The sequence below is a fragment of the Hippichthys cyanospilos genome, chromosome 21 (genome assembly GCF_059441005.1).
Source record: "Hippichthys cyanospilos isolate Australia breed blue-spotted pipefish chromosome 21, RoL_Hcya_1.0, whole genome shotgun sequence".
NCBI lineage: Eukaryota > Metazoa > Chordata > Actinopteri > Syngnathiformes > Syngnathidae > Hippichthys > Hippichthys cyanospilos.
This window is the reverse complement of record NC_142389.1, coordinates 1205857-1225304: the sequence shown is the minus strand read 5'-3', so window position 1 is coordinate 1225304 and position 19448 is coordinate 1205857. Positions and strand designations below refer to the sequence as shown.

At 45.8% G+C, this 19448-nt stretch overlaps 1 protein-coding gene across 9 annotated transcripts; it reads left to right on the top strand.

Annotated features, from left to right (window-relative positions):
* Nucleotides 1-329: 329 nt before the first annotated feature.
* On the top strand, nucleotides 330-19448 carry nfyc (nuclear transcription factor Y, gamma). Of its 9 annotated transcripts, none has more exons than XM_088405191.1 (11): nucleotides 330-423; nucleotides 11482-11591; nucleotides 11672-11740; nucleotides 12774-12887; nucleotides 14174-14269; nucleotides 15702-15887; nucleotides 17200-17268; nucleotides 17413-17562; nucleotides 18013-18117; nucleotides 18195-18254; nucleotides 18902-19448. In XM_088405191.1, the coding sequence occupies exons 2-11, from the start codon at nucleotides 11493-11495 to the stop codon at nucleotides 19019-19021; spliced, it is 1068 nt and encodes a 355-aa protein (XP_088261317.1). In that variant the 5' UTR covers nucleotides 330-423; nucleotides 11482-11492; the 3' UTR covers nucleotides 19022-19448. The 9 variants fall into 9 exon arrangements, with proteins under 9 accessions (XP_088261317.1, XP_088261311.1, XP_088261320.1 ...); XM_088405185.1 differs by having other exon boundaries at nucleotides 11669-11740; XM_088405188.1 differs by lacking the exon at nucleotides 330-423 and adding an exon at nucleotides 3396-3435 and having other exon boundaries at nucleotides 11669-11740.

Below are 19448 nucleotides of genomic sequence, written 5' to 3'. Positions count from 1 at the left end.
TATAGAACATAACAAAAACTAATGCAGATAATGAAGAATAAACATAAAAAGGTAGAAAAAATAAATATAAAAATGCAAGCAATACAAGAAGTTATATAATTTGTTTTCAGGCTTTTTACTGTCTGAATACCTCGTTATAAAAGAATGAGACGTGGTTTTCTCCCAGTACATTTCGAGAAATAAATGTAGTATTTTTTAATAAATGAGTAGAATCCCTTTTTCTCTATTTTCAACAAAGCCAAACAAAACATTCTTCCAGGAGCAGAAAAGAAAGCCGTTACTGCGGTTGTCGGAGTTGCTGGCGTCATAAAATCGCGCGGGGAAACTGTTTCCGGTTCAGACTGCCGCCATCTTGTTTGACTCCTGCGAGCAAAATAAAATAAATAATAGTGGCAAGCCGGTCCTCGCTTCGACATCCCAAAAGTGAGTAGCCCAAGTCTCATTTGCTTTTTGTGAGGTTCGCGAAGAGAGCGTGCTGCTCCGCGACGGCTGCGAGCGCGGTTGAAAGGTGCATAGACTTTGGCCAGTGTTCATGTGCTCGTTCTTGACCAATGGACGATTGTTTTGGGGGCGAGATGAACGCCGGCGCCATTTCCCTCCCCGCGCTGTGTGAGGCGCTTATTGGGTAGCCCGCTCGGGAAACTGGCGCCCGGCGTCCTCCATTTTGGCTCGAGTCGACAGCGATAGCTCGACGTCGGCTTGGCCCCGGCGACGGAGCCCGAATGGCGCCGGTTGCTCCGCGAAGCAACATTGGCCCCCAAGAAAGCTTGATTGGTGGAATGTAGTCCGAAGTTTGATTGGTCTGAATGACACATCCCAACGTTGTCTTTATTGGTTAGGGCTCCTTCTTGCCCGGACCAGCGCCTCGCTTTATTAACTTCCCGCTTAATGATGGCGACTGCGACGTAAAAACGTCAACACTTAGCTTGTGGTGCTCGCGTTAGCTTCCATCGAGCCACAACGGCGTTAACTGTTTTGAGCTAATGCGTTGAAAACGTCGCGAATTTGAGTGATCGCCCGTGTTGGCGGAACTCAAGCCACGCTTCGCACTCGTCGTAATTCGTCCCGCTATCCACCGGAGAGTTGGCTTGTTTTGGTTTTGTTTTACAGTGATCCCTCGTTTATCGCGGGGGTCACGTTGCAAAAAATACATTGCAGTAACCGTAATCCGTAAAGTAGAAATTGCTCGTTTTTTGTTTTTGCTTTTGTTCCCTTTTTAGTTTATTTTGTATTGTTTTTTTGACATAATATCAATATTTTTTGTCTTGTCAGACGAGGAAGAAAAATATCAAGAACAATAATGGAGTAAACCCATAAAATGATTGTCTTGAATGAAAATCCGCCAAAAATCATTTGATTTTTTGGAAAGTATTTATCTTGTTCCAATTTTTTTTTAGTTAGTTTCTTTTGCGACAAAACAAATACATAGAATCGATATTTTTTGTCTCACCCGACTAAGGATGTGTTTTGGTCAACAGAGGGCAGTATAATACATAATAAATAAACAAAGAAGACCCACAACAAAGCTCATTAATTGTAGTGTTTTATTTCAGCGTACAACCCACATGCAAATTTTATTACAATATTGATGCTAACTTCGTTAGCACATTTGTGGCATTTCACATAATGTGTTAGCATGCCAACTTATGTTTTAGTTTTATACTTTGGGTGTTAGCATTTTTTAGGGACAAGTATGTGATTAAAAGTGAACGGGTGCAAGTCAGCTTTGCCTCCATGCTGTGTGTTTACCAAAAGGTGCAATCTGTCTGCGGCGTGTTTATCTCCAAACACGTCGCCGCTGTAGGTCATGGGAAGGTCTGCAGTCCGCCGCGACCTTGCCAGATACTTCCCTTGCCTTTTTTTCCTTTTTTTTTCTTTTTGGGGGGTGGGTGGCCATGTTACATTGCGCACGGGAAGAAGCGGCACACTTGTCGTTCCCCGCGCTCATCAGCCAGATAAAAAAAAAGGCAACGTCTCCAGAGTTGTCCCCCGGCCTCGCTTTGTTCCGGCCCGTTTCTCGCCAGTCACTTAGATTTGTCTGCTTTTCCCGTATCAGTGGCGGAGATCTAAAGTATTACTAAATATCTTAAAATATTTGGAAAAAAATCCAACCAAAAGTAATGTTTAACAATATATTGAATTTTTAAAATAAACTCACAGTAAAAATCCAGAAAAATATATAATACCCCCCCCCCCCCCCCCCCCCCTTTATTTTTCTATATCAGTGTGGGGATCGCTGATGATGTAACCTTCCAACATGGGACGCGCACATGAGCGCCGTTTGGTCTCGCCGCCCTGAAGCGAAGGTCGTGGCGTTTGAGGTGCATGCTCTAGCCAACAACGGGCTCCATTGTACGCCGGCAAGTTGCTATCAGGAATCCTTTGGGTTTTTTTTTTTTTTCGCTCCACACTCTTGTCTAATAATACATTTGGCCCACGAATAGCATCACGGCTATATGTAGCCGTTGATTTTATTACGCGCCCTCTCCGTGGCGCGCCAGCGTTTTTCATGCGTCAGCTCCATTGACGTCTAATTGCGATTTAATTGGATGCGTTTTGTGAGTCAGGACAATTGTTGAGCATAAGTACAAGTGAGAGTAGAACTTTCTTTTTTATGATTGCATTGAAGTAAGAAATGATATTGGTATAAAAACCAAAAATGTGACTTCTAAACCTTTAAGCAGTTTTTATTTGAACGCAAGGGATAGCGATAGATTTTAACAGATAATATAGCAATAGACAAAGGTGTACATCTTCTTTAATTCTTTGCATTCCATTTTGCTTCTGTGTTGGATGTTATAAAAGCGTAACTATTGGATTGATCGACAACTGGTCAATTGTCAAATTACTAAACAACTACTGCCGTAATCGTTTACAGACAATTTTTACTTTAAAATTGTTATCTTTGTGTATGATCAAAATCAACTATTTTGCAAACATTCTCTTTTTCCTCTGGAAAACAATGATCAGTTTTTTTGTTTGTCGATACCTTCAAATAAGACCGGTATCGACACGATACTTAGTATCGTTCTAGTCTATCGCTTATAAAAGAAAAATAAGAAATAGGCCGTTTTTTTGCAAATTCTATTTTTAAGAATTTTTAATTTCCTGAATCTGAAGGCCCGAGTGCCATGTTGTACCTGCGTCCCCAAGCAAGGATGAATGAGAAAGCAAGGACAAAGTGTCTGTGAGCACTTTAAATCATGCGCAAGCAACACGCGGCGGTTCGCACTGGCACCCGCGCCCACCAATCAGCGAGCAGCGCGGTCATCTACGTCACTCCTCCGCCGGCCAACGGCTCGGCCCCAGAGGCGGGACCACGGCGAGACGTTTAGTTTGACATTGTAAATAAGAGTGCGGCCACAGACTGAGCAGCGCGCGGAAGGCAAAGGGGGAGGGGGGGGGTGCTCTCAGGAGGACAATACAAGTAAAAAGGCAAGCCTCGCCACAGCTTACTCCGGCGTTACTTTTTTTTTTTTACCCCTTTCCATGCTTTTCCCCCTGCTCTTTTTCTTCCCCCTGACCCCTAACGCTGCCGCTCAAGGTAACTTAGAGCAGGAAGTTGGCCGTCAGCGCAGAGTGGGGCGGGCAGGGGAGGGGAGGGATGTGTGACGGACATGCAAGGCGAGCCAATGACGGCGCGGCTTCTGGCATTCTGATTGGTCGAGAGGCGGGGTCGGCGTGTCACGTAGCAAGCTAGATTGATTGCTGGGCCAGCGTTAAAGGCAAAGCGGCGCGAGTCGCAAGTCGGACTGTGACCGCTCTCCTGAACCCCTCCTCGTTTTCCTCTCTTTTTTTATTTTTTTAAACTGTGGGGTGTTCAAAGGCAAAATGGAGAGAGGGCCGCTGAGTGAAAGCTTAAAGGAGAGCGTTTGTTTTTCTCCTCGCGGTGGAGCGACAGTGCCTTTTTGGAAGGAAGTTCTTGCTGCAAGGAGACTCAAACAGACCCCCCCCCCCCCCCTTTAACCCCCCCCCCTCTCCGAACTCCATCAACACGGGACGGACCATCCACCATGAAGGGCACGGGGGTGAGTGCACATATTTAAGAATAAAAGTAGCAAGAGGGGTGGGGGGCACCTGTATATTTGAGCTCTTCCTTTTTGTTGTCGCTATGAGCTTGTCCTGTCCTGTCCTGTCCTGTCCTGAGTTGTGTCCTTGAGTGGAACAGCAGCCTGCTTTTCAGCCTCTCACTTGTTGTCTTGTCAACCCCCCCGCCCCCCTTCCTCACTGTTAGTAATATTTGGGCAAAAGATAAAAAATATTTCACCAACAACTCCATAACGTCATCTGGCTTGGAAGTCTGGCTGCCCGCGACCCTGAACAGGATACAAAATGGATGGATGAATAATGGGGGGGGGGGTCCTAATAGAACAATATTATTACATAAATATTAGAGAAAAAATACAAATGTAGTAGACCAAAAATATAAAATGCGACAAAATTACAATAATTAAAAAAAAACTTTAAAAATCCAAAAATCTTGGAAATATAGGTGAAATATATTAGACATGACGTGAGGTATTTCATTCAACTTTTAGGCCGATACCAGTACAAGTACTGAATGCTCGAGTACCCGCCGATACAGAGTATTGATACTACTTCTGCAACATGCAATGTCGCAAAAAATAAAACACAATAATATATTATTTTAAAGACTTGACTTTAAGGACTATATAACCCGATATAAGACACCCCCCAAAATTGTATTCTATTATTCTCATGTTTTGTTTCTGACTGTAAAACTGCCACAGAAGTAAAGGAATCGGCTGCCCTCACAGGTACGATAGCTTGATATCTGGCTAGCATCATCACCGATACCTGGTATCGGTACTCGAAAAAGTAACACAAAATATGAAGCAAATACTCTCCCTAAACACCAAATACAATATCGGAACGAAAAAAATCTGAAATTTCGCCAAAATATTACATGAACTATTTGAATTTTTTAAAAAAAGAAACCATATTCGAAAAAAAACAAAAAACAAATCTAGCATGGCGAAAACGATAACATATTAAGATTATAAAGCGCAAGTCACGCAAGCTGTCTGACATCACACATTCTTAAAAAAAGTTACTTTTATTTTGGCTACATACTGCATCAATCCTAATTACTATTTGACATTATAATCTTTTTTGCTTTTCATGCAGTTTATACCCCCCCCCCCCCTCCACTGTTTACATGTTAGCTTGAGCCGCTGACGCAGCGGCGTCCATCTTGAAGGGACGCGCAAAGGTCGGGGGTCCTTCAGGGTTGGAGGTGCAGCTGGTCTTTGTGACCCCCCCTCCATGCTGCCAGCCTTCCAGATGGGGTGGGGGGTGGGGGCAGAGAAAGCTAATGCTCTGATCTGATCTCTTCTGATGGAATCTTTTTGGAGGGCGCTGCTTTCCCTGACTTTCTCTCTCTCTCTCTCTCTCTCTCTCTCTCTCTCTCTCTCTCTCTCTCTCTCTCTCTCTCGCCCCCCCTTCTCCCGCCCTTGTTGAAAGTTTCCACTGTTTTTTTTTTTTTTTTCTTTTCTTTTTTGACAAGAGTGAGGACGACTAAAAATAACCCCCGCTAAGTCGAATCCCCAAATCTCAGGGTTTGGGATGTGGAGACTGGCGGTAGCGGGCGGACCGCAACGCTAAGGTCAGTGCGGGTGCCGCGTCCCTTTGCCCTTGGCAGGTAGTGTCAGCCCTCCTCCTCGCTCTCTCCTCCTCTTCCCCCTCCTCTTCCTCGCCTTGGATGAAGGTCACAAGAATGTGAGGAAGTATGTGAAGGAAGTGAAAGCTCCAAAATGCCAGAGGCTTGATTGTGCTAGCTGCGTGCTAACAAATGCAAGTCCGGGTTGACTCCACTGCTGCAGCGCAAAACCTGCCCCCCCCCCCCCCCCCCCCCCCCCCCCCCCCCAATACCCCCACCGCACCCTCGTCCCGTTCATCTCCCTCCACCCTCCCTCGTCGCATTCTCCTCTGCCAAATGACCTTGACAGATCAGAGACGAGCACTTCCTGGAGTTTTTCTCCAACGCGGGACCAAGGGCAAAGTTCGAAAAATAGATGATTTTGTGTCCTAAAAAAAGTCCCCCGAGAAACCATCCATGCGAGATCTCGTAGTTAATCTGTAATGCCCTCCTGGGAACATGTTTTGCTTTAGTAGTAGATGATTGACCCCGCGTGTTGGATGGTGTCCTCTATTTGTCCACGCCTCTTCCAAGGTCGACATCATTTTGCCAGACGCTAGCTTTAGCGCAAAGCTGCAACGCCAAAGCATTTTTTGAGCCCCCCCGCCCCCCTTTCCTAAGACCCTCGCTCATTTCGCTCGTCACCATCAGGAAGGTCGGCTCGAGGTCGCAGCGCCGGAGGAAGGAAGCCGTCAGCCTCCCGTCAGGGTTTCGTCACAAGTCGGCGCGGCTGTAAAAACGCGGCTATTTTCGGCGAGCATCCGTCACGCCGACGTTTAGGCATCGCTTAATTGGGTCGGAAATTAAACATTTCAGATGACATTGTCACACCTGGATTGTTGCGCTGTGGGTCAGGCTCAACTTAGGTACTAGTGCGGTACTTAAAAAGTACTATAAAAAAAATATATATAGTTGATGTATATGCTTTTTGCATCTTTTTACAACTGCCTTTATGTTTAATATTTTTAATAGCTTTATTTTGTTTCATATTCATATATATATATTTGTTGTTGCAATTTTTACTTATGAATGCTTATTCATTTTTTTTTCTTTTTTATTACTTTTCCATTTACAGATTTTTTTTGGTTCAGTTTCCCCTTTTCTTGTTTATTGATATTTTATTTCATTTATTGTATTATATTTTTCACATTGGTTATAACTTTAACAGACAGGCTTTCACGTTTTACTTAGATATGTCTCTGTTAAAAACACTTTCAAAACTCAAACCTTAAACTTTCTCGAATAGGTACAAACATTTACTCAGCTTTCTCTTATGTAAAAGCAATTTCAAAATTGTGTTTTACAGCAACTTGTAAATGACTAATTTCATTTTAACGGTCAATCTACGAGATCGGACACATAAGCAAATGATTAATAATGACCTACTGATTGCTCGACAGAGACCTTCAGTCCCTTAACCAATCAGAATGCAGATCAAAAAAGCAAGTTCTTCCCTAACCAATCAGGACGAAGAACACGCCGTGCATTTATGCCGTTATTAAAAAAAAAAACATAAAAAAGGGCACCAAAGGGGAACTGCATTATTGCGAGGGAACACTGCTTTTTTTCCTCTTTAATTCGCAGCCATTAGGTAGAAAAATTCTTTAAAAAGTCAAGCAAAAGAATTATTCTCAAAAAAGGAAGACCATTCACACGCTCACCAGCTCATTAAGAAGCCAATTAGCCGCAAAGCAATTCCCTTACCCCTAGAGCAACTTATTTATACACCACATTACACTCCCCTTATTAAAGTGTACGCCAAGGCGTACGGCTAAGCGCTATTCTCCTGCGTTTGTCGCTAGCGTGGTGGGAAAAAGCCATACGGGAACGGGAGGAAAGGGGCAAGCGCGCCAGCAGCATCGGCTGATTCAGCGCAGCGGCATTGACTTTCTCCGGCGATGGGTGTCAGGTGAAAGTCGTAAAGGTTGAGCCAAACGTCAGCGGGCCGAAACTCGACACCGCAGCTTCTGGCCACCCGAAAGGGCCGCCATCATGACGATGACGGCGCCGCTGCAGGGAAGAGGATACCATAGATGTCCTCTGCGGCGCCCGAGTAAAAAACAAAAAATAAATACACTTAAAAAAAAGCTTCTCGTTAGAGAAATAAATAGTCACGCAACTTTCTCATTTTTCCTACTTTTGCAGTTTTGCTGTAATGGATTGAATGACACTGACATGGGAATTTATCTGTGTCAGTACCATTTATCCCGCGGGTTCAAACGATTAGCCGTCTAGGTTCTAGAATGGGTCGGCAACCTTAAACATTCAGTCATTATGATAAGACAACACTGGGAGCTGCAAACACTTTATTACATCTGGAAAGAAGACGTTAAAAAAAAAAAAAACATATCTCAAACGTATTCTTAGGATTATGGAGTGGGTGGAAGCGGACGGAAAGCTGCAGCAGCTTTTGCTAACCAAGGTTGCACCACATTATTTTCATTGAAAGAAGCAAGCAGACCGAACCAACATCTGAATCCGTCCATGTTCACAAAAGGGTTTTAAGATGAGATTTATTATCCTTCAAGCGCTATATTGTTTACATACCCGTGTTATCTTATTTTGAAATACTCGCTTTTAATCTGGGAGGCCGCGCTGTATTTCCTGTTTCCGTTCGTCATTTAGCGCCACCAAACACGTACGTGTCAGTCTTTTTATCGCCGGTTTCTGTCGACTGTGAAATGTGACACCCGACTCTCACTTGTGTCTCATTGAAAGCGATCGTCGCCTTTCCCGACTGTTTTAAACGTCGCGTCATCTATTTGCGGGATGCTAGTGTGGGAAAGCCTATTCTTATTCAATGTTTCTCAAGCTTTATTTTCAGAATATCAAAATATTAGGAACCGCCGAGAACAATAACGAACGTCTCGCCGAAGAGCTGCAGCCAATATTTTAGCCTCCGGTTTGTACCCGTTTCCTCCCCCTTTTCGGCCACCCTCTTGTGTATTTAGATCAAAGTTCACACGGTCGGCGGGATCAGCGCGAGGCGCCGAAAGGAAGCGAAAATGCCAAAAAGTTTGCCTTTTGTGTCCCGCCGCGTGGTTGCCACGGCGGCAGAGTCAAACCCCGGACGCTAATGGGCTCAGTTGTTCAGGTTAGCGCGACGGGCCCGAGGGACAAGGCCATCTTGTTCCGAGTCGCCGCGATTGAAGCGACGGGACAAACAAACGCTTCTCTTGCCTTGTCTCCGTCGGAAGCGGCGGAAGACGAGTTAGCCACCGCGTTTCAATAGCCGGCGGACGGCGGCCTATTGTCAAGGTCAATCACTCGACTGTCATGGCAGCCACAAGCGGCGCCATTGATCGCCACAGCGGCCTCTCTGTCGCATTCATTGGGGCCGCCGTCCGCGCAGGAAGTGGCCTCTCCGCGCTCACCTACAGCGTTTTGCTGCCGGTCCAGGAATTGCTTTCACGTTTACTGTATTTTGCGCACTATAAGGCGCACCTAAAAGCTTTCCATTTTCTCAAAAGCCTTATTTTCTGCATAAAGAGCGGGACGAAAAAAAGGAATAACTTAATCGCCATGTAAATTCCTCAATTTTTACCTCTGCATTTTAGTTAAAAAATGTATTTTTTACAATGAAAATCTTTGAAATTTTTCAGCTTTCAGCAACAGTTAATTTTTACACGCTTTATACAGGTTACACAACAAGTGCATCAAAGTGCCAGAAAAGAAAAAAAAAAAAGATGTTATTGCCTTTATCTTGGGGTCATGCTTTTGGCCTTAATCCTCTTCCGTCGGTGCCGGTATTGGGCTGTTCCCGTCTTATTTTTTTAAGTTCTGGTTACCCGTGGAAGTTGTCAATATTAGCCAATGATGCTTAAGGCAAAAAAAAAATTAAGAATTAGTCATTCATCCATGGCCGGAGTTGACACTATACTGCGTGGAATTAACCCACAAAACTGGTTTCGTTCAAGAAAATGTTTCCACTTTTCGTCAATGGAAAAATCCTTACTTTTTCGTTGTTCGGTTTGTTTACGTCGTTAGCAGGATTGAGAATTTTGATACAGGTGGCAAAAACGTATAGATATTTTGTCGTCGCTCCCACCCGGAGCCAAACAACTTTGTGTACTGACGGACACGTTACGCTCGGCCTTGGGTTGAGGTCTTGAGGTCCGATTGTTGTTGGGAACGAATGAAATATTATGGCCGCGTTCTGTTCCCCGTCAGTGACACGGCACGCGTTTGCGCGCTCGGTCCTGGTTTTGATCCACAAGCCTCGCCGACGGCGGCGCGAACCCGGGCTAACCCTCCCGGCATCTCTCCAACGCGAGACGGCAATCCAGACACTTGTTAGTTGCGCGTGCCCAGACACGCCGCCCTGCGTCCGCACCCCCACAGCGGATTCCTGGCATGCCGTAGTAACCTGCGGGATCCTCTTTCAGACCCCCGCGGACCCCCTCTTCCTACCACTTCCTCCTTAGCTAGCGAAGCTCTTCTCCGCGCCACTTGGTTTCTTTGTGAACAAACGCGGCGGCACGGCCGCCATCCCAAACACGCCGGGCCAGGACCTCCGGCGATGCGGTGCCGGTCCGGGCAGGACCGGAATAGAAGCCCGTCCGGGCCTTATTTTAAAAACCAAGACGATAATAATAGCGTGCGATGGAATACGAGCCCGTTGTGTTCCACATACCTGCTTCACCGATACCGCGCTTTTGTGTTATAATAAGCCGCCGAGCGCTTCGGTTCATTCCGGGACGCGACCGTTTTAGAATGTTTCCGGCGCGTAGGCGGGCTTTAATAGCGTGGCGACACACTAGTTCAAGCATGGGGAAGGCCGCGCAGTCGAGGACATCTGTCTTCTTGACGCGAGGGCTTCAATTACAAGGCGACGATAAGCTTCAGACCCTTTTACGTTGCCCGGCAGAGATGACTTTTTTCCCGAGGGTCGCGCTTCGGCAACCGCCCCATCCGACCCGTCAAGTCAGGTAGTTTTATTAGCCCGGCGGTCGCCAGGCTTTTTCTGCCCCCCTTCCAGGCTAAGCGCATCCATTCCAGGTTTTTCGGGGGTAACCGTGAGGATGTGAAATTAAAACACCCGACGTTGACTCTAGCGCAAGACACTGCTTCAGCTTATGCGGCTGTGATTGTGTAACATCTGCTTTCCAAGAAAGTAGGTGTCCCATCTTGTAGGACTGCAAAATATGGCCGACGCTTGACATTATCGTAAAAATGTAATTTTTAAACGCTGCTGCTGTGCTAACTGACTTGCGTCTTTCCTACGCATTCAAATACTTAAGTAAACGTTTATTCACAGTTTAAATCTTTTATAATTATATCCATTGGGTGTTTTTTTTTTCTTCCCATAATGCCCCGGGGTATGTGCATGTGCAAGTTTAATTTTTTTTAAGCATTTTGCTTACATTATATCAACTCATTTTAGTAAGTAAATATTTTTATCAGTATTTTTTTCCGGTTTTATTATTATGGACATTAAGCATTTTTTTTATCCATAATGCCATGAGATATGAACACACACAAGTTAAAAGAAATCTTGCGTACACATTTTTTTTTTTACATTTTTGCCTCCATTATACCAACGTTCGAAAACGAAGCAAATATTGTTTATTCGTAATTAATATGATTTTATTCCTATGGTTGTTCAGCATTTTCCTCTCATAATGCCGCAGGGTATGCACACATGCAAGTCAATGATTTTAGGATTTTGCCTGCAGAGAAGTTTGAAAGTATACATTTAAATGTACTATCAAATATTTTGTTCAAACCCGCACTCGTACGCTAACGGGTGCGAACGAGCCGACAGCTACGAACGGAGCCGGAACCGGACTTATGGTGCGAATGTGTGTGATCTCCCCATGCAGCTTGGTAGAGAATGTCTGCGGATTCGTTCGGCGCCGGCGGCAGCGATGCCCAGCAGACTCTTCAGTCCTTCTGGCCTCGCGTCATGGAGGAGATCCGGAACCTGACTGTGGTACGTCCGTCGAAAAACTCCAAAGTGGAAGCTCACGCCGCCGCGGTCGTTTGCTCAACCCGCTTTGTTGATTCCAGAAGGACTTCCGCGTGCAGGAGTTGCCTCTGGCTCGAATCAAGAAAATCATGAAGCTGGATGAGGACGTGAAGGTAAAAGAGCAGAACCAACAGCGGAATTCCTGTCCAGAAAGGGGAACGCGGTCGCGTCGTGGGTTATTTATTTCGCTGGTTACCGCCGGATTATCGGCTGGAGCGGCTAGCGGGCCGCGGCCCGTGTCGTGTCAAGAGTGCCGTCCTCCCCTGTTAAGCGGCGGCTTAAATGCCGTAAAGAGATCAGGAGATCACTGGCGTCTATGTGAGGACATTAGCTTGCACTGCGTCCTTATCGCCTTTAGCTGCTCACATTAGCGGCCGAGCTAACCCCCACACAAATATACTTGGAACCGCCACGGGTTGCGGTCTGCCTGCCGATCTTTAATAATTCCCACAAAAAGTTGCATGACAACACACTCCCGAAAAACTTGCTAGGAGCTGCTGTTTTGGCTAGCAACATAAACGCTAACGCTCCAAAATCCATTTGTGAGCAATGGCATCGAAAAAGACAAGAATTAGGTGTTGAAAATCATTTTTAATACCTCGCATTGAGCCCATCGCAGCACACAATTGAATTCTTCTCATAAGACTGTTGATGTGCCTAGTGGGTGCTGCTGTTGATTGTGCATCGCCAGATGCAGTTGTTTCCAAGTTTGAAATTGACAGTTAAAATGACAAAAGTACGATTCTACTCAATAATGTCAGTCAATGAGATATTTCAGAGTCTTTTAGGTAAACGTAGTGAAATCACCTTCAACACCTAGCTGGGAATTTATTTGCTGCTCATTCTTGGACATGCATTCATAGGTGCCGCTGTTTTGGTTAGCAACAAGGGTCATTTGTTTACATTTTGAGGGAATATTATAGATGTTCAACCTGATTTTTTTTTTTTACTATCATGTTTTATGCAACCTCTTTTTTCTACACGCCGTATTATGATCGATATTGTGTTTGTGGAAAATGAATTAATCAGCAGAATCCCGCTCTGGCGGCGGCCATTTTGAAAAACAGCCCCATTTCCTCCAAACGTCACGCAACCAAACTACAGTCAAGAAGGTTTTTATATTGACTTCCTTTTTTAACCGTGCAGATGATCAGCGCCGAGGCACCGGTGCTGTTCGCCAAGGCGGCGCAGATCTTCATCACGGAGCTCACCCTCCGAGCGTGGATCCACACGGAGGACAACAAGCGACGCACGCTACAGGTCAGTCGTTGTCCTTTGTGGACTTTCCTCTTTGCTCCCTTGACTTCTGCGGCCGGCCGCAAAAGGGGCCCTCACGGTAGCGTGACTCTCCCTCCGCTGACTCTCAAAGGCGGCCGGGCGCCGCTGACCCACTTTCTGCCCACCCCACGCTGCCGTTTGGGCCCAAAGTTGAATAAGCCGCACTCTGGGAATGATGCGGGGGGAGGCCGGTCTCACCGGGATGTTAAGAAGGGAAAATTGTGAAGCAGAACATGAAAGCCCTTAAGTCCACTTTAGCCATTCGCATACCTCGCGGAGATTAGCCGCCCTGTGTGTGTGTGTGCGTGTTGTGTTTTTGAATGTGTGATGCCACGCAGGTACGCCGGTATCGCACTCATCACTATATAGCTGGAGAGTTTAAAACTCAAGGCCTGTCCCAGATTTTGCATGGCTGTCCAATTAAAACACACGCTGAAAATAATGTTGCATATATATTAACTTTTTTATCCGTTTCTTTTCCTGTCCCTTCTCATATTTGCGCGATAAACATTTTTAAGCCTTAAAATGCGTGATAATGGAAATATAGCGTCGCAATATTCATCACACCCCACAGCAGAGGGTGCTTTGGCTTGAAAGAACTTCTCCGAACTCGGCGGGAAATTTCCTCCCGTGACGTCTCAGGTGTAAGTTTGTCCCGCACGCACGGGACAGCGTCGGCGTCACCACGGCGACGCTCATCAATGGAACAAGTGGAGATGTGTGACCCGGTGTGGCCAGATATTAATCAAGCCACTATAAATAGCTCGCCCAGTGCCGGGGGTCACAATGGAGGGGGAGGGGGGGAGGTTCTGACAGCCAATATCCTGTGGAAAATTCCACACAGGCGGCGCCACTCGCATGGGGATGCAGGAAGAAACGTATGGCACATGCGGATGTTTTCAAGGAAGTTAAGCTAGCTCATCAGAAAAAGACTTGATTCCCAAACAAATCTCTTAGATCAGATATTTAAAAAAAAAAAATAGAAACGAGTGTGTTTAACGAAAGATAAACCAACTGAACGTTAGGTGTATCAAATTGCACAGCCAAAATGTCCTTTGTCAGCCCATTTCATATACAAACTTGAGTGTTTACAGTATTTCAAATGTGCTTATGCAGATTGTAAATCTGTTTGAATGTAAATTCAACCCTCATAGTTTGTGCATAGTTTGTGCCGTAAATCCACCCGTCCAGCATTTTGCGACTAATGCAATGCCTTGATTACGAGTATCGTGAAATCAATAAAACGCTCCCGTGTTTGTGCTTCCCAGCGAAACGACATCGCCATGGCGATCACAAAGTTCGACCAGTTTGACTTCCTCATCGACATCGTCCCCCGAGATGACCTGAAGCCCCCGAAACGACAGGTAGGATTTACTTGCTCTTTTTTTTTTTCTTCTTCTTCTTCTTGAACGATCCCAGCCGCGGTTCCCTCGTTGGCAACCTGGAGGCGCTGTAAACATCCTTGACTGGAAGCTGTGGGTCGGAGCTGCTAGGGCTTTCAGTCGGATGTTTGCAGCGTCTTATTGCTTCTGACACCCCTCCGTGGCTTGGGCTAACCTTTCGGGGGAGGGGCTTCTCCCAAAACCCGACGAGAAGACTGACGCGTGAGCTATTTGCGTTTCCGGGCGTGTAAACATCCTACACTCTCAGCTGTGCTGTCATGGGAGCTGGGAGAGGGGTGTTTACGCTCCCGGTGACGGCCGAGACGCCGCTCAGCGTCTACTGGGGCTCCGTTGGCGCTTCTGGACGCCTCCGGGCCCGATTGGCACCAGCGGGCGCCGAGAAGGTTATTTCAAGTCTGTGAGTTCACGGAAGGATGCGTGCGTACAAGTGTTTGCTTCTGAAGATGACTAAAATGATCAATCACTTGTACATTAAAGCTGTGCTTCTCGATTAGATTTTGCATAGCCGCCCCCCTAGGATGATGCCACGCCAACTATAAAAAATTATTTAAAAATGTGAAAATCTGTAAGTATAGCTAAAACTATCCTCTTTAACATGAAAAAAATTTGGAAAAAATTTTTGCAATTACACTTCACATGCCAAAAAACAAAGCGCCCCCCAGTATCAATATTGATAACTTCAGTACTTCTTTGCCTAAAGTAATCCACTTTTGTGCTTAGTGTTATTTGGGTTTTTTTTGTTTGTTTTTTAGGATTTAGGCGAGATCATTCAAATAGTCTCTTTTTGCGGATTTCTTAAATTTGAAGCCTCAAAGACACTATAGTTCTGACTTTCCTGAAGTAATATTTTTTTTACAGCCTGTATGCTGCACTGGCAACAGTAAAACTTGAGCAAAAAAACAAAATTCATTGGATAAGCCGCACTGGACCATAAACCGCAGGTTATGACATCAGATATTTACGCAGTATATAGAAGTTTCTTTGAACAGATACACATGTTTGCTTTACCTGTGACTCACCCTCTGGTGGCCAGTTAAAAAACTGCAGATAAGCCGCACCGGACTATAAGCCGCGTGGCTCAAATCGTGAGAAAAAAGGTTGCGGCATACGCTCCCCTTAATATGGTACTGGCTTACTCAGGAGAAGAAATCAATCCTGTGTTCTTCCCTGGCAAATAAGAGAAGCTTACACACTTGTTCTGAATCAGCATGATGCGCTGGTAATGGATCTCCAGTCCGGCCCGCATCACCCCCCCCCCCCCCCCCCCCCAGTCACAGGCCATCAGTTATTCATCAGCGCCCCCCCCTCTACTGTTACCCCCCACCCCCCCTGCGAACACCGGGGCGGGAGACGCAATGCGCTGACGAGCGGCCTTCTCTGTGCGCGCGCGTAGGAGGAGATGCGCCAGACGGTGGCCCCGGCGGAGCCGGTGCAGTACTACTTCACCCTGGCGCAGCAGCCCGGCGCCGTCCAGGTGCAGGGCGCGCAGCAGGCCCAGCAGGCCGGCGCCCAAGCCGCCGCCGCCGCCACCACCATCCAGCCCGGGCAGATCATCATCGCCCAGCCGCAGCAAGGACAGGTACCCGCTCCGGCCGGGCCGGCCCGGGTTTTCCCAGCACCTGGCTTTGTTGACATTAGGCTCGCTCGCTGATCTGAGTAAACACCAGATGCACCGTGAGGGGAAAATAGGCTCGACTCTATTTGACGACGTTTATTGTCACCCGAGCTTCAAACCAGTTTCACGTCAGCCGAGGTTAGGCTTCCAAAATTGGCCTTTTGCGCAGGTGTCGAACGTTTTGATGTTTCTCTCTCAAACGCGCCCGATTCAAAAGGTTCGGATGGTTTTCGAGCTCCTCTTTTGAATCGGGCGTGTTGGGGAGCCACACCTGGAAAAGATGCGGAGAAGCGGCCCTCCAGGACCGGGGTTTGTCAAGTTGGGCTTTCACTTCATGTCCATGGAATTGTTGTGCAACGGAGGAATCCGGTTTCCTCCCGTTATGTTGTCGGGTCAAATTGGCCCAGTTGAAAGTCAATGTTGAATGCACTTTTTCACTATTTTGTGTAAACATCCATTAAAATAGCATTTGTATGCATTTTCTGTAAATGCCTTTGGATTTTTTTTTTTTTTTAAATAAGCAAAACCCTAAACCCTAAAATATTTTTGCTCTTTCTCGGGGTGAAAGGCAATCAAGATGTTACTTAGCAGGAGTACACACTCATTTTTTTACAGCATGAAATTAGTATTGGCGATTCCTGCAAAATCTCACGTACCCCCATTTGATAACCAAAGCTCTAAAATAATAATTGATTTCTTCCAATCAATTAATAGTTTTCAATTTGGAATTTAAGCCGAGGTTAAGGTTTTAAGGTACCCATGCTTTGGGGTTAGGGTCTCAAGGTCTGGTTAGGGGGTTTTAAAGTGGGTTAGTTTTTCAAAATGATGGTTCCAATTAAATTTTGAGCCAGAATTGGGGTTTTAAAAATAGGGTTTCAGGCCACATTTTCTTAGCTTTGTTTATAGCATTAGCATGATGTTGCCCGGTGAAAAAAACGCCGCTGTCCTTTATGTTGCGTGTGCTAACGGCCTCCTAAGCGTAATTGGATAGCCTAGCTTAGCACTTCTCGAGGCTGTCCTCCCGGGAGACCTCGAGGAGGACGATGTAATTTGCAACGTAAAGAAAAGATTCATCCTGCCGTTGTGTGCGCGCGCATCTTCCTTTATGTGGAGCTCTCCCACCATTGCTGCCCTTTTTCATGCAGATCATTTTTGATCTTTTTTTTTTTATTTTCTCACGCTGCTTTCCTCACCATGTTCTCATGCTCCGCTTCCTTGCTTCATTTGGCTTTGCTTCTTTTTTTTTTTTTGTCCTGCTTATCTCATGGGCCATCAGATGCTTCAAGGTGCCACCATGCAGCAGTTACAGCAAGTGCAGGTGCAATCACAGGGCACGCCCATCACGGTAAACACAAAACATGAAAAACATTTTTTTTTTTTTCATACGCTTGCTCCATCTGGACTGCATCCATGCGCCCCCTCCTGGTTTGTCTGAGAAAATCACCTTTTTGTTCCCGGTTGAGCATTCGGCGTGTCCCCCTTTGTCCAGAGCGCCCCCGTGGCCATGCAGGTGGGCGACCAGCAGGTGCAGATCGTGCAGGCGGCGGGAGGTCAGGCGCAGACGGCCCAGGCTCAGGGACAGACCATGCAGGTCATGCAGCAGATCATCACCAACACGGGCGAGATCCAGCAGATTCCGGTGAGCAGAATAAGCCGTCAACGCCTATGTGTTTTCAAACAATCGCGTGCTTTGGAAAGTCTGCTTAGCTTAATGCTGACAAACAATGCAAGAGCAAAACTAGCCAGGCAAAAGCATCAAAATAGCCTCATTGGTTTCAATTGGGTATACTCTAAAGCCGAACTTCTAATTCAGTTACATTTAAATTGCATATATCGCATATATCTATTGAAGATATAGAAATAAATCCATTAAAATTGGGTGGCAACGGCATTCAAATGAATACATTATTACGGTTTTTGTTTTTTAAGGTTAAACAAACAAAAAATTACTGATGTAGATTCCACCTCTTTTTCTTTCATTTATATTTGATGTCATATATATTGCATGCCAGCCAGTGCAACCTGACATGAGCGCAAGAACTGACCTCTTCTTGATGCTCTGGCTCCCTCTTGTGTCGGCGGAGCGCAGGTGCAGCTGAATACGGGCCAGCTGCAGTACATCCGCCTGGCCCAGCCCGTCTCTGGCGCGCAGGTGGTCCAAGGACAGATTCAGACCCTCGCCAACACGCAGCAGGTAACCCGCCTTTTTGCGCCTCGGCCTCTGATGTGGTGTCAAACCGGCAACCCACCGGCCACATGCCGTGCTTCCAGATCACGCAGACCGAAGTGCAACCGGGACAGCAACAGTTTAACCAGTTCACCGACGGACAGGTAATGACACCAATTTTTATGATTACTTTGGCCCGGCAATAGGGATTTCATCCTCCTATACCTTGCGGGTCAAACTGACCCGTTTGAAAAGCAAAGGGGGTTAGGGTTAATCGCAAAAATTGCCAGCAAGTTTACACACAAAAAAGGATTCTGGGGCTTTTGAATGATTATGCATGCTCTTGGGTCATATTGACCCAGAAAAACAAACGTAACACATGGGTATACAGTAATAAATGAGCCTTGCTTTTGCTACTTTTTTTTAGATTTTTAAAATTTTGATAAATACACATCTGGGTCATATTGACCCAGAGATATAATTTCTGTTTTTGAGAAATGAAGCATAACTCATTGGTTTAAAGAAATATTGGATTTGGATTTCACACATTTCTGACCTGTTTGGGTGACTAAATACCCTCAGGGTCAAAGTGACCCGGGGTACAAAATTGTAAGGTTAAAATTTAGGCTTTGGAGGCAGCCTTTGACTTTCAGTTCCGTTTGAGGCTTGAAATTAGCCACGTTCAGGATTCAAGTTATTGTTTTCAAATCTTCTAGCGGGCGAACGAGGTTAAAGGTTGAGGGCGGGCGTGGCTTCCGGGCCTCGGCCACTTTTCAAGCCCCTCCTCCCTGTATGTGTCGTGCCCCCGCAGCAGTTGTACCAGATTCAGCAGGTGACGGTGCCGGCGGGTCAGGACCTGAGCCAGCCCATGTTCATTCAGTCCACCAGCCAAACGGGAGAGACGCAGGTCACGCAGGTCACCAGCGACTGAGCGACGCCTCCGAGCCCGACGTCTCATCTCGCCGCTCTTTTTTACTTTTTATTTTTTGTACAGTCTTCTTATCGTCATCATCATGTCCCTCTAAGTAATCTTATGCATTTTTATACTTTTTCTAACAAGCTCTCCAACACATCCAAACTGCAATTATGTTGCCCTATACTTCTCACACACACACACACACACACACACACATTTTTTTTTCACATCATCATTTTATATTTCTTGTACAGTAATTATCAGCGATTGTCCTTGTTTTTTTTTTTTTTTGTTTGTCTGTTTTTGTTTTGTGCATGTGGTCCAAACTGCCAGCCAGCATGACATGGAAAAAAAAATAGGTACAATTTTATTTTTGGGATGTTTTGTAAGCAAACTTTGTTGCTGACAAAAACAAAAAAAAAAATTAAAAGCAAAGCTTTCA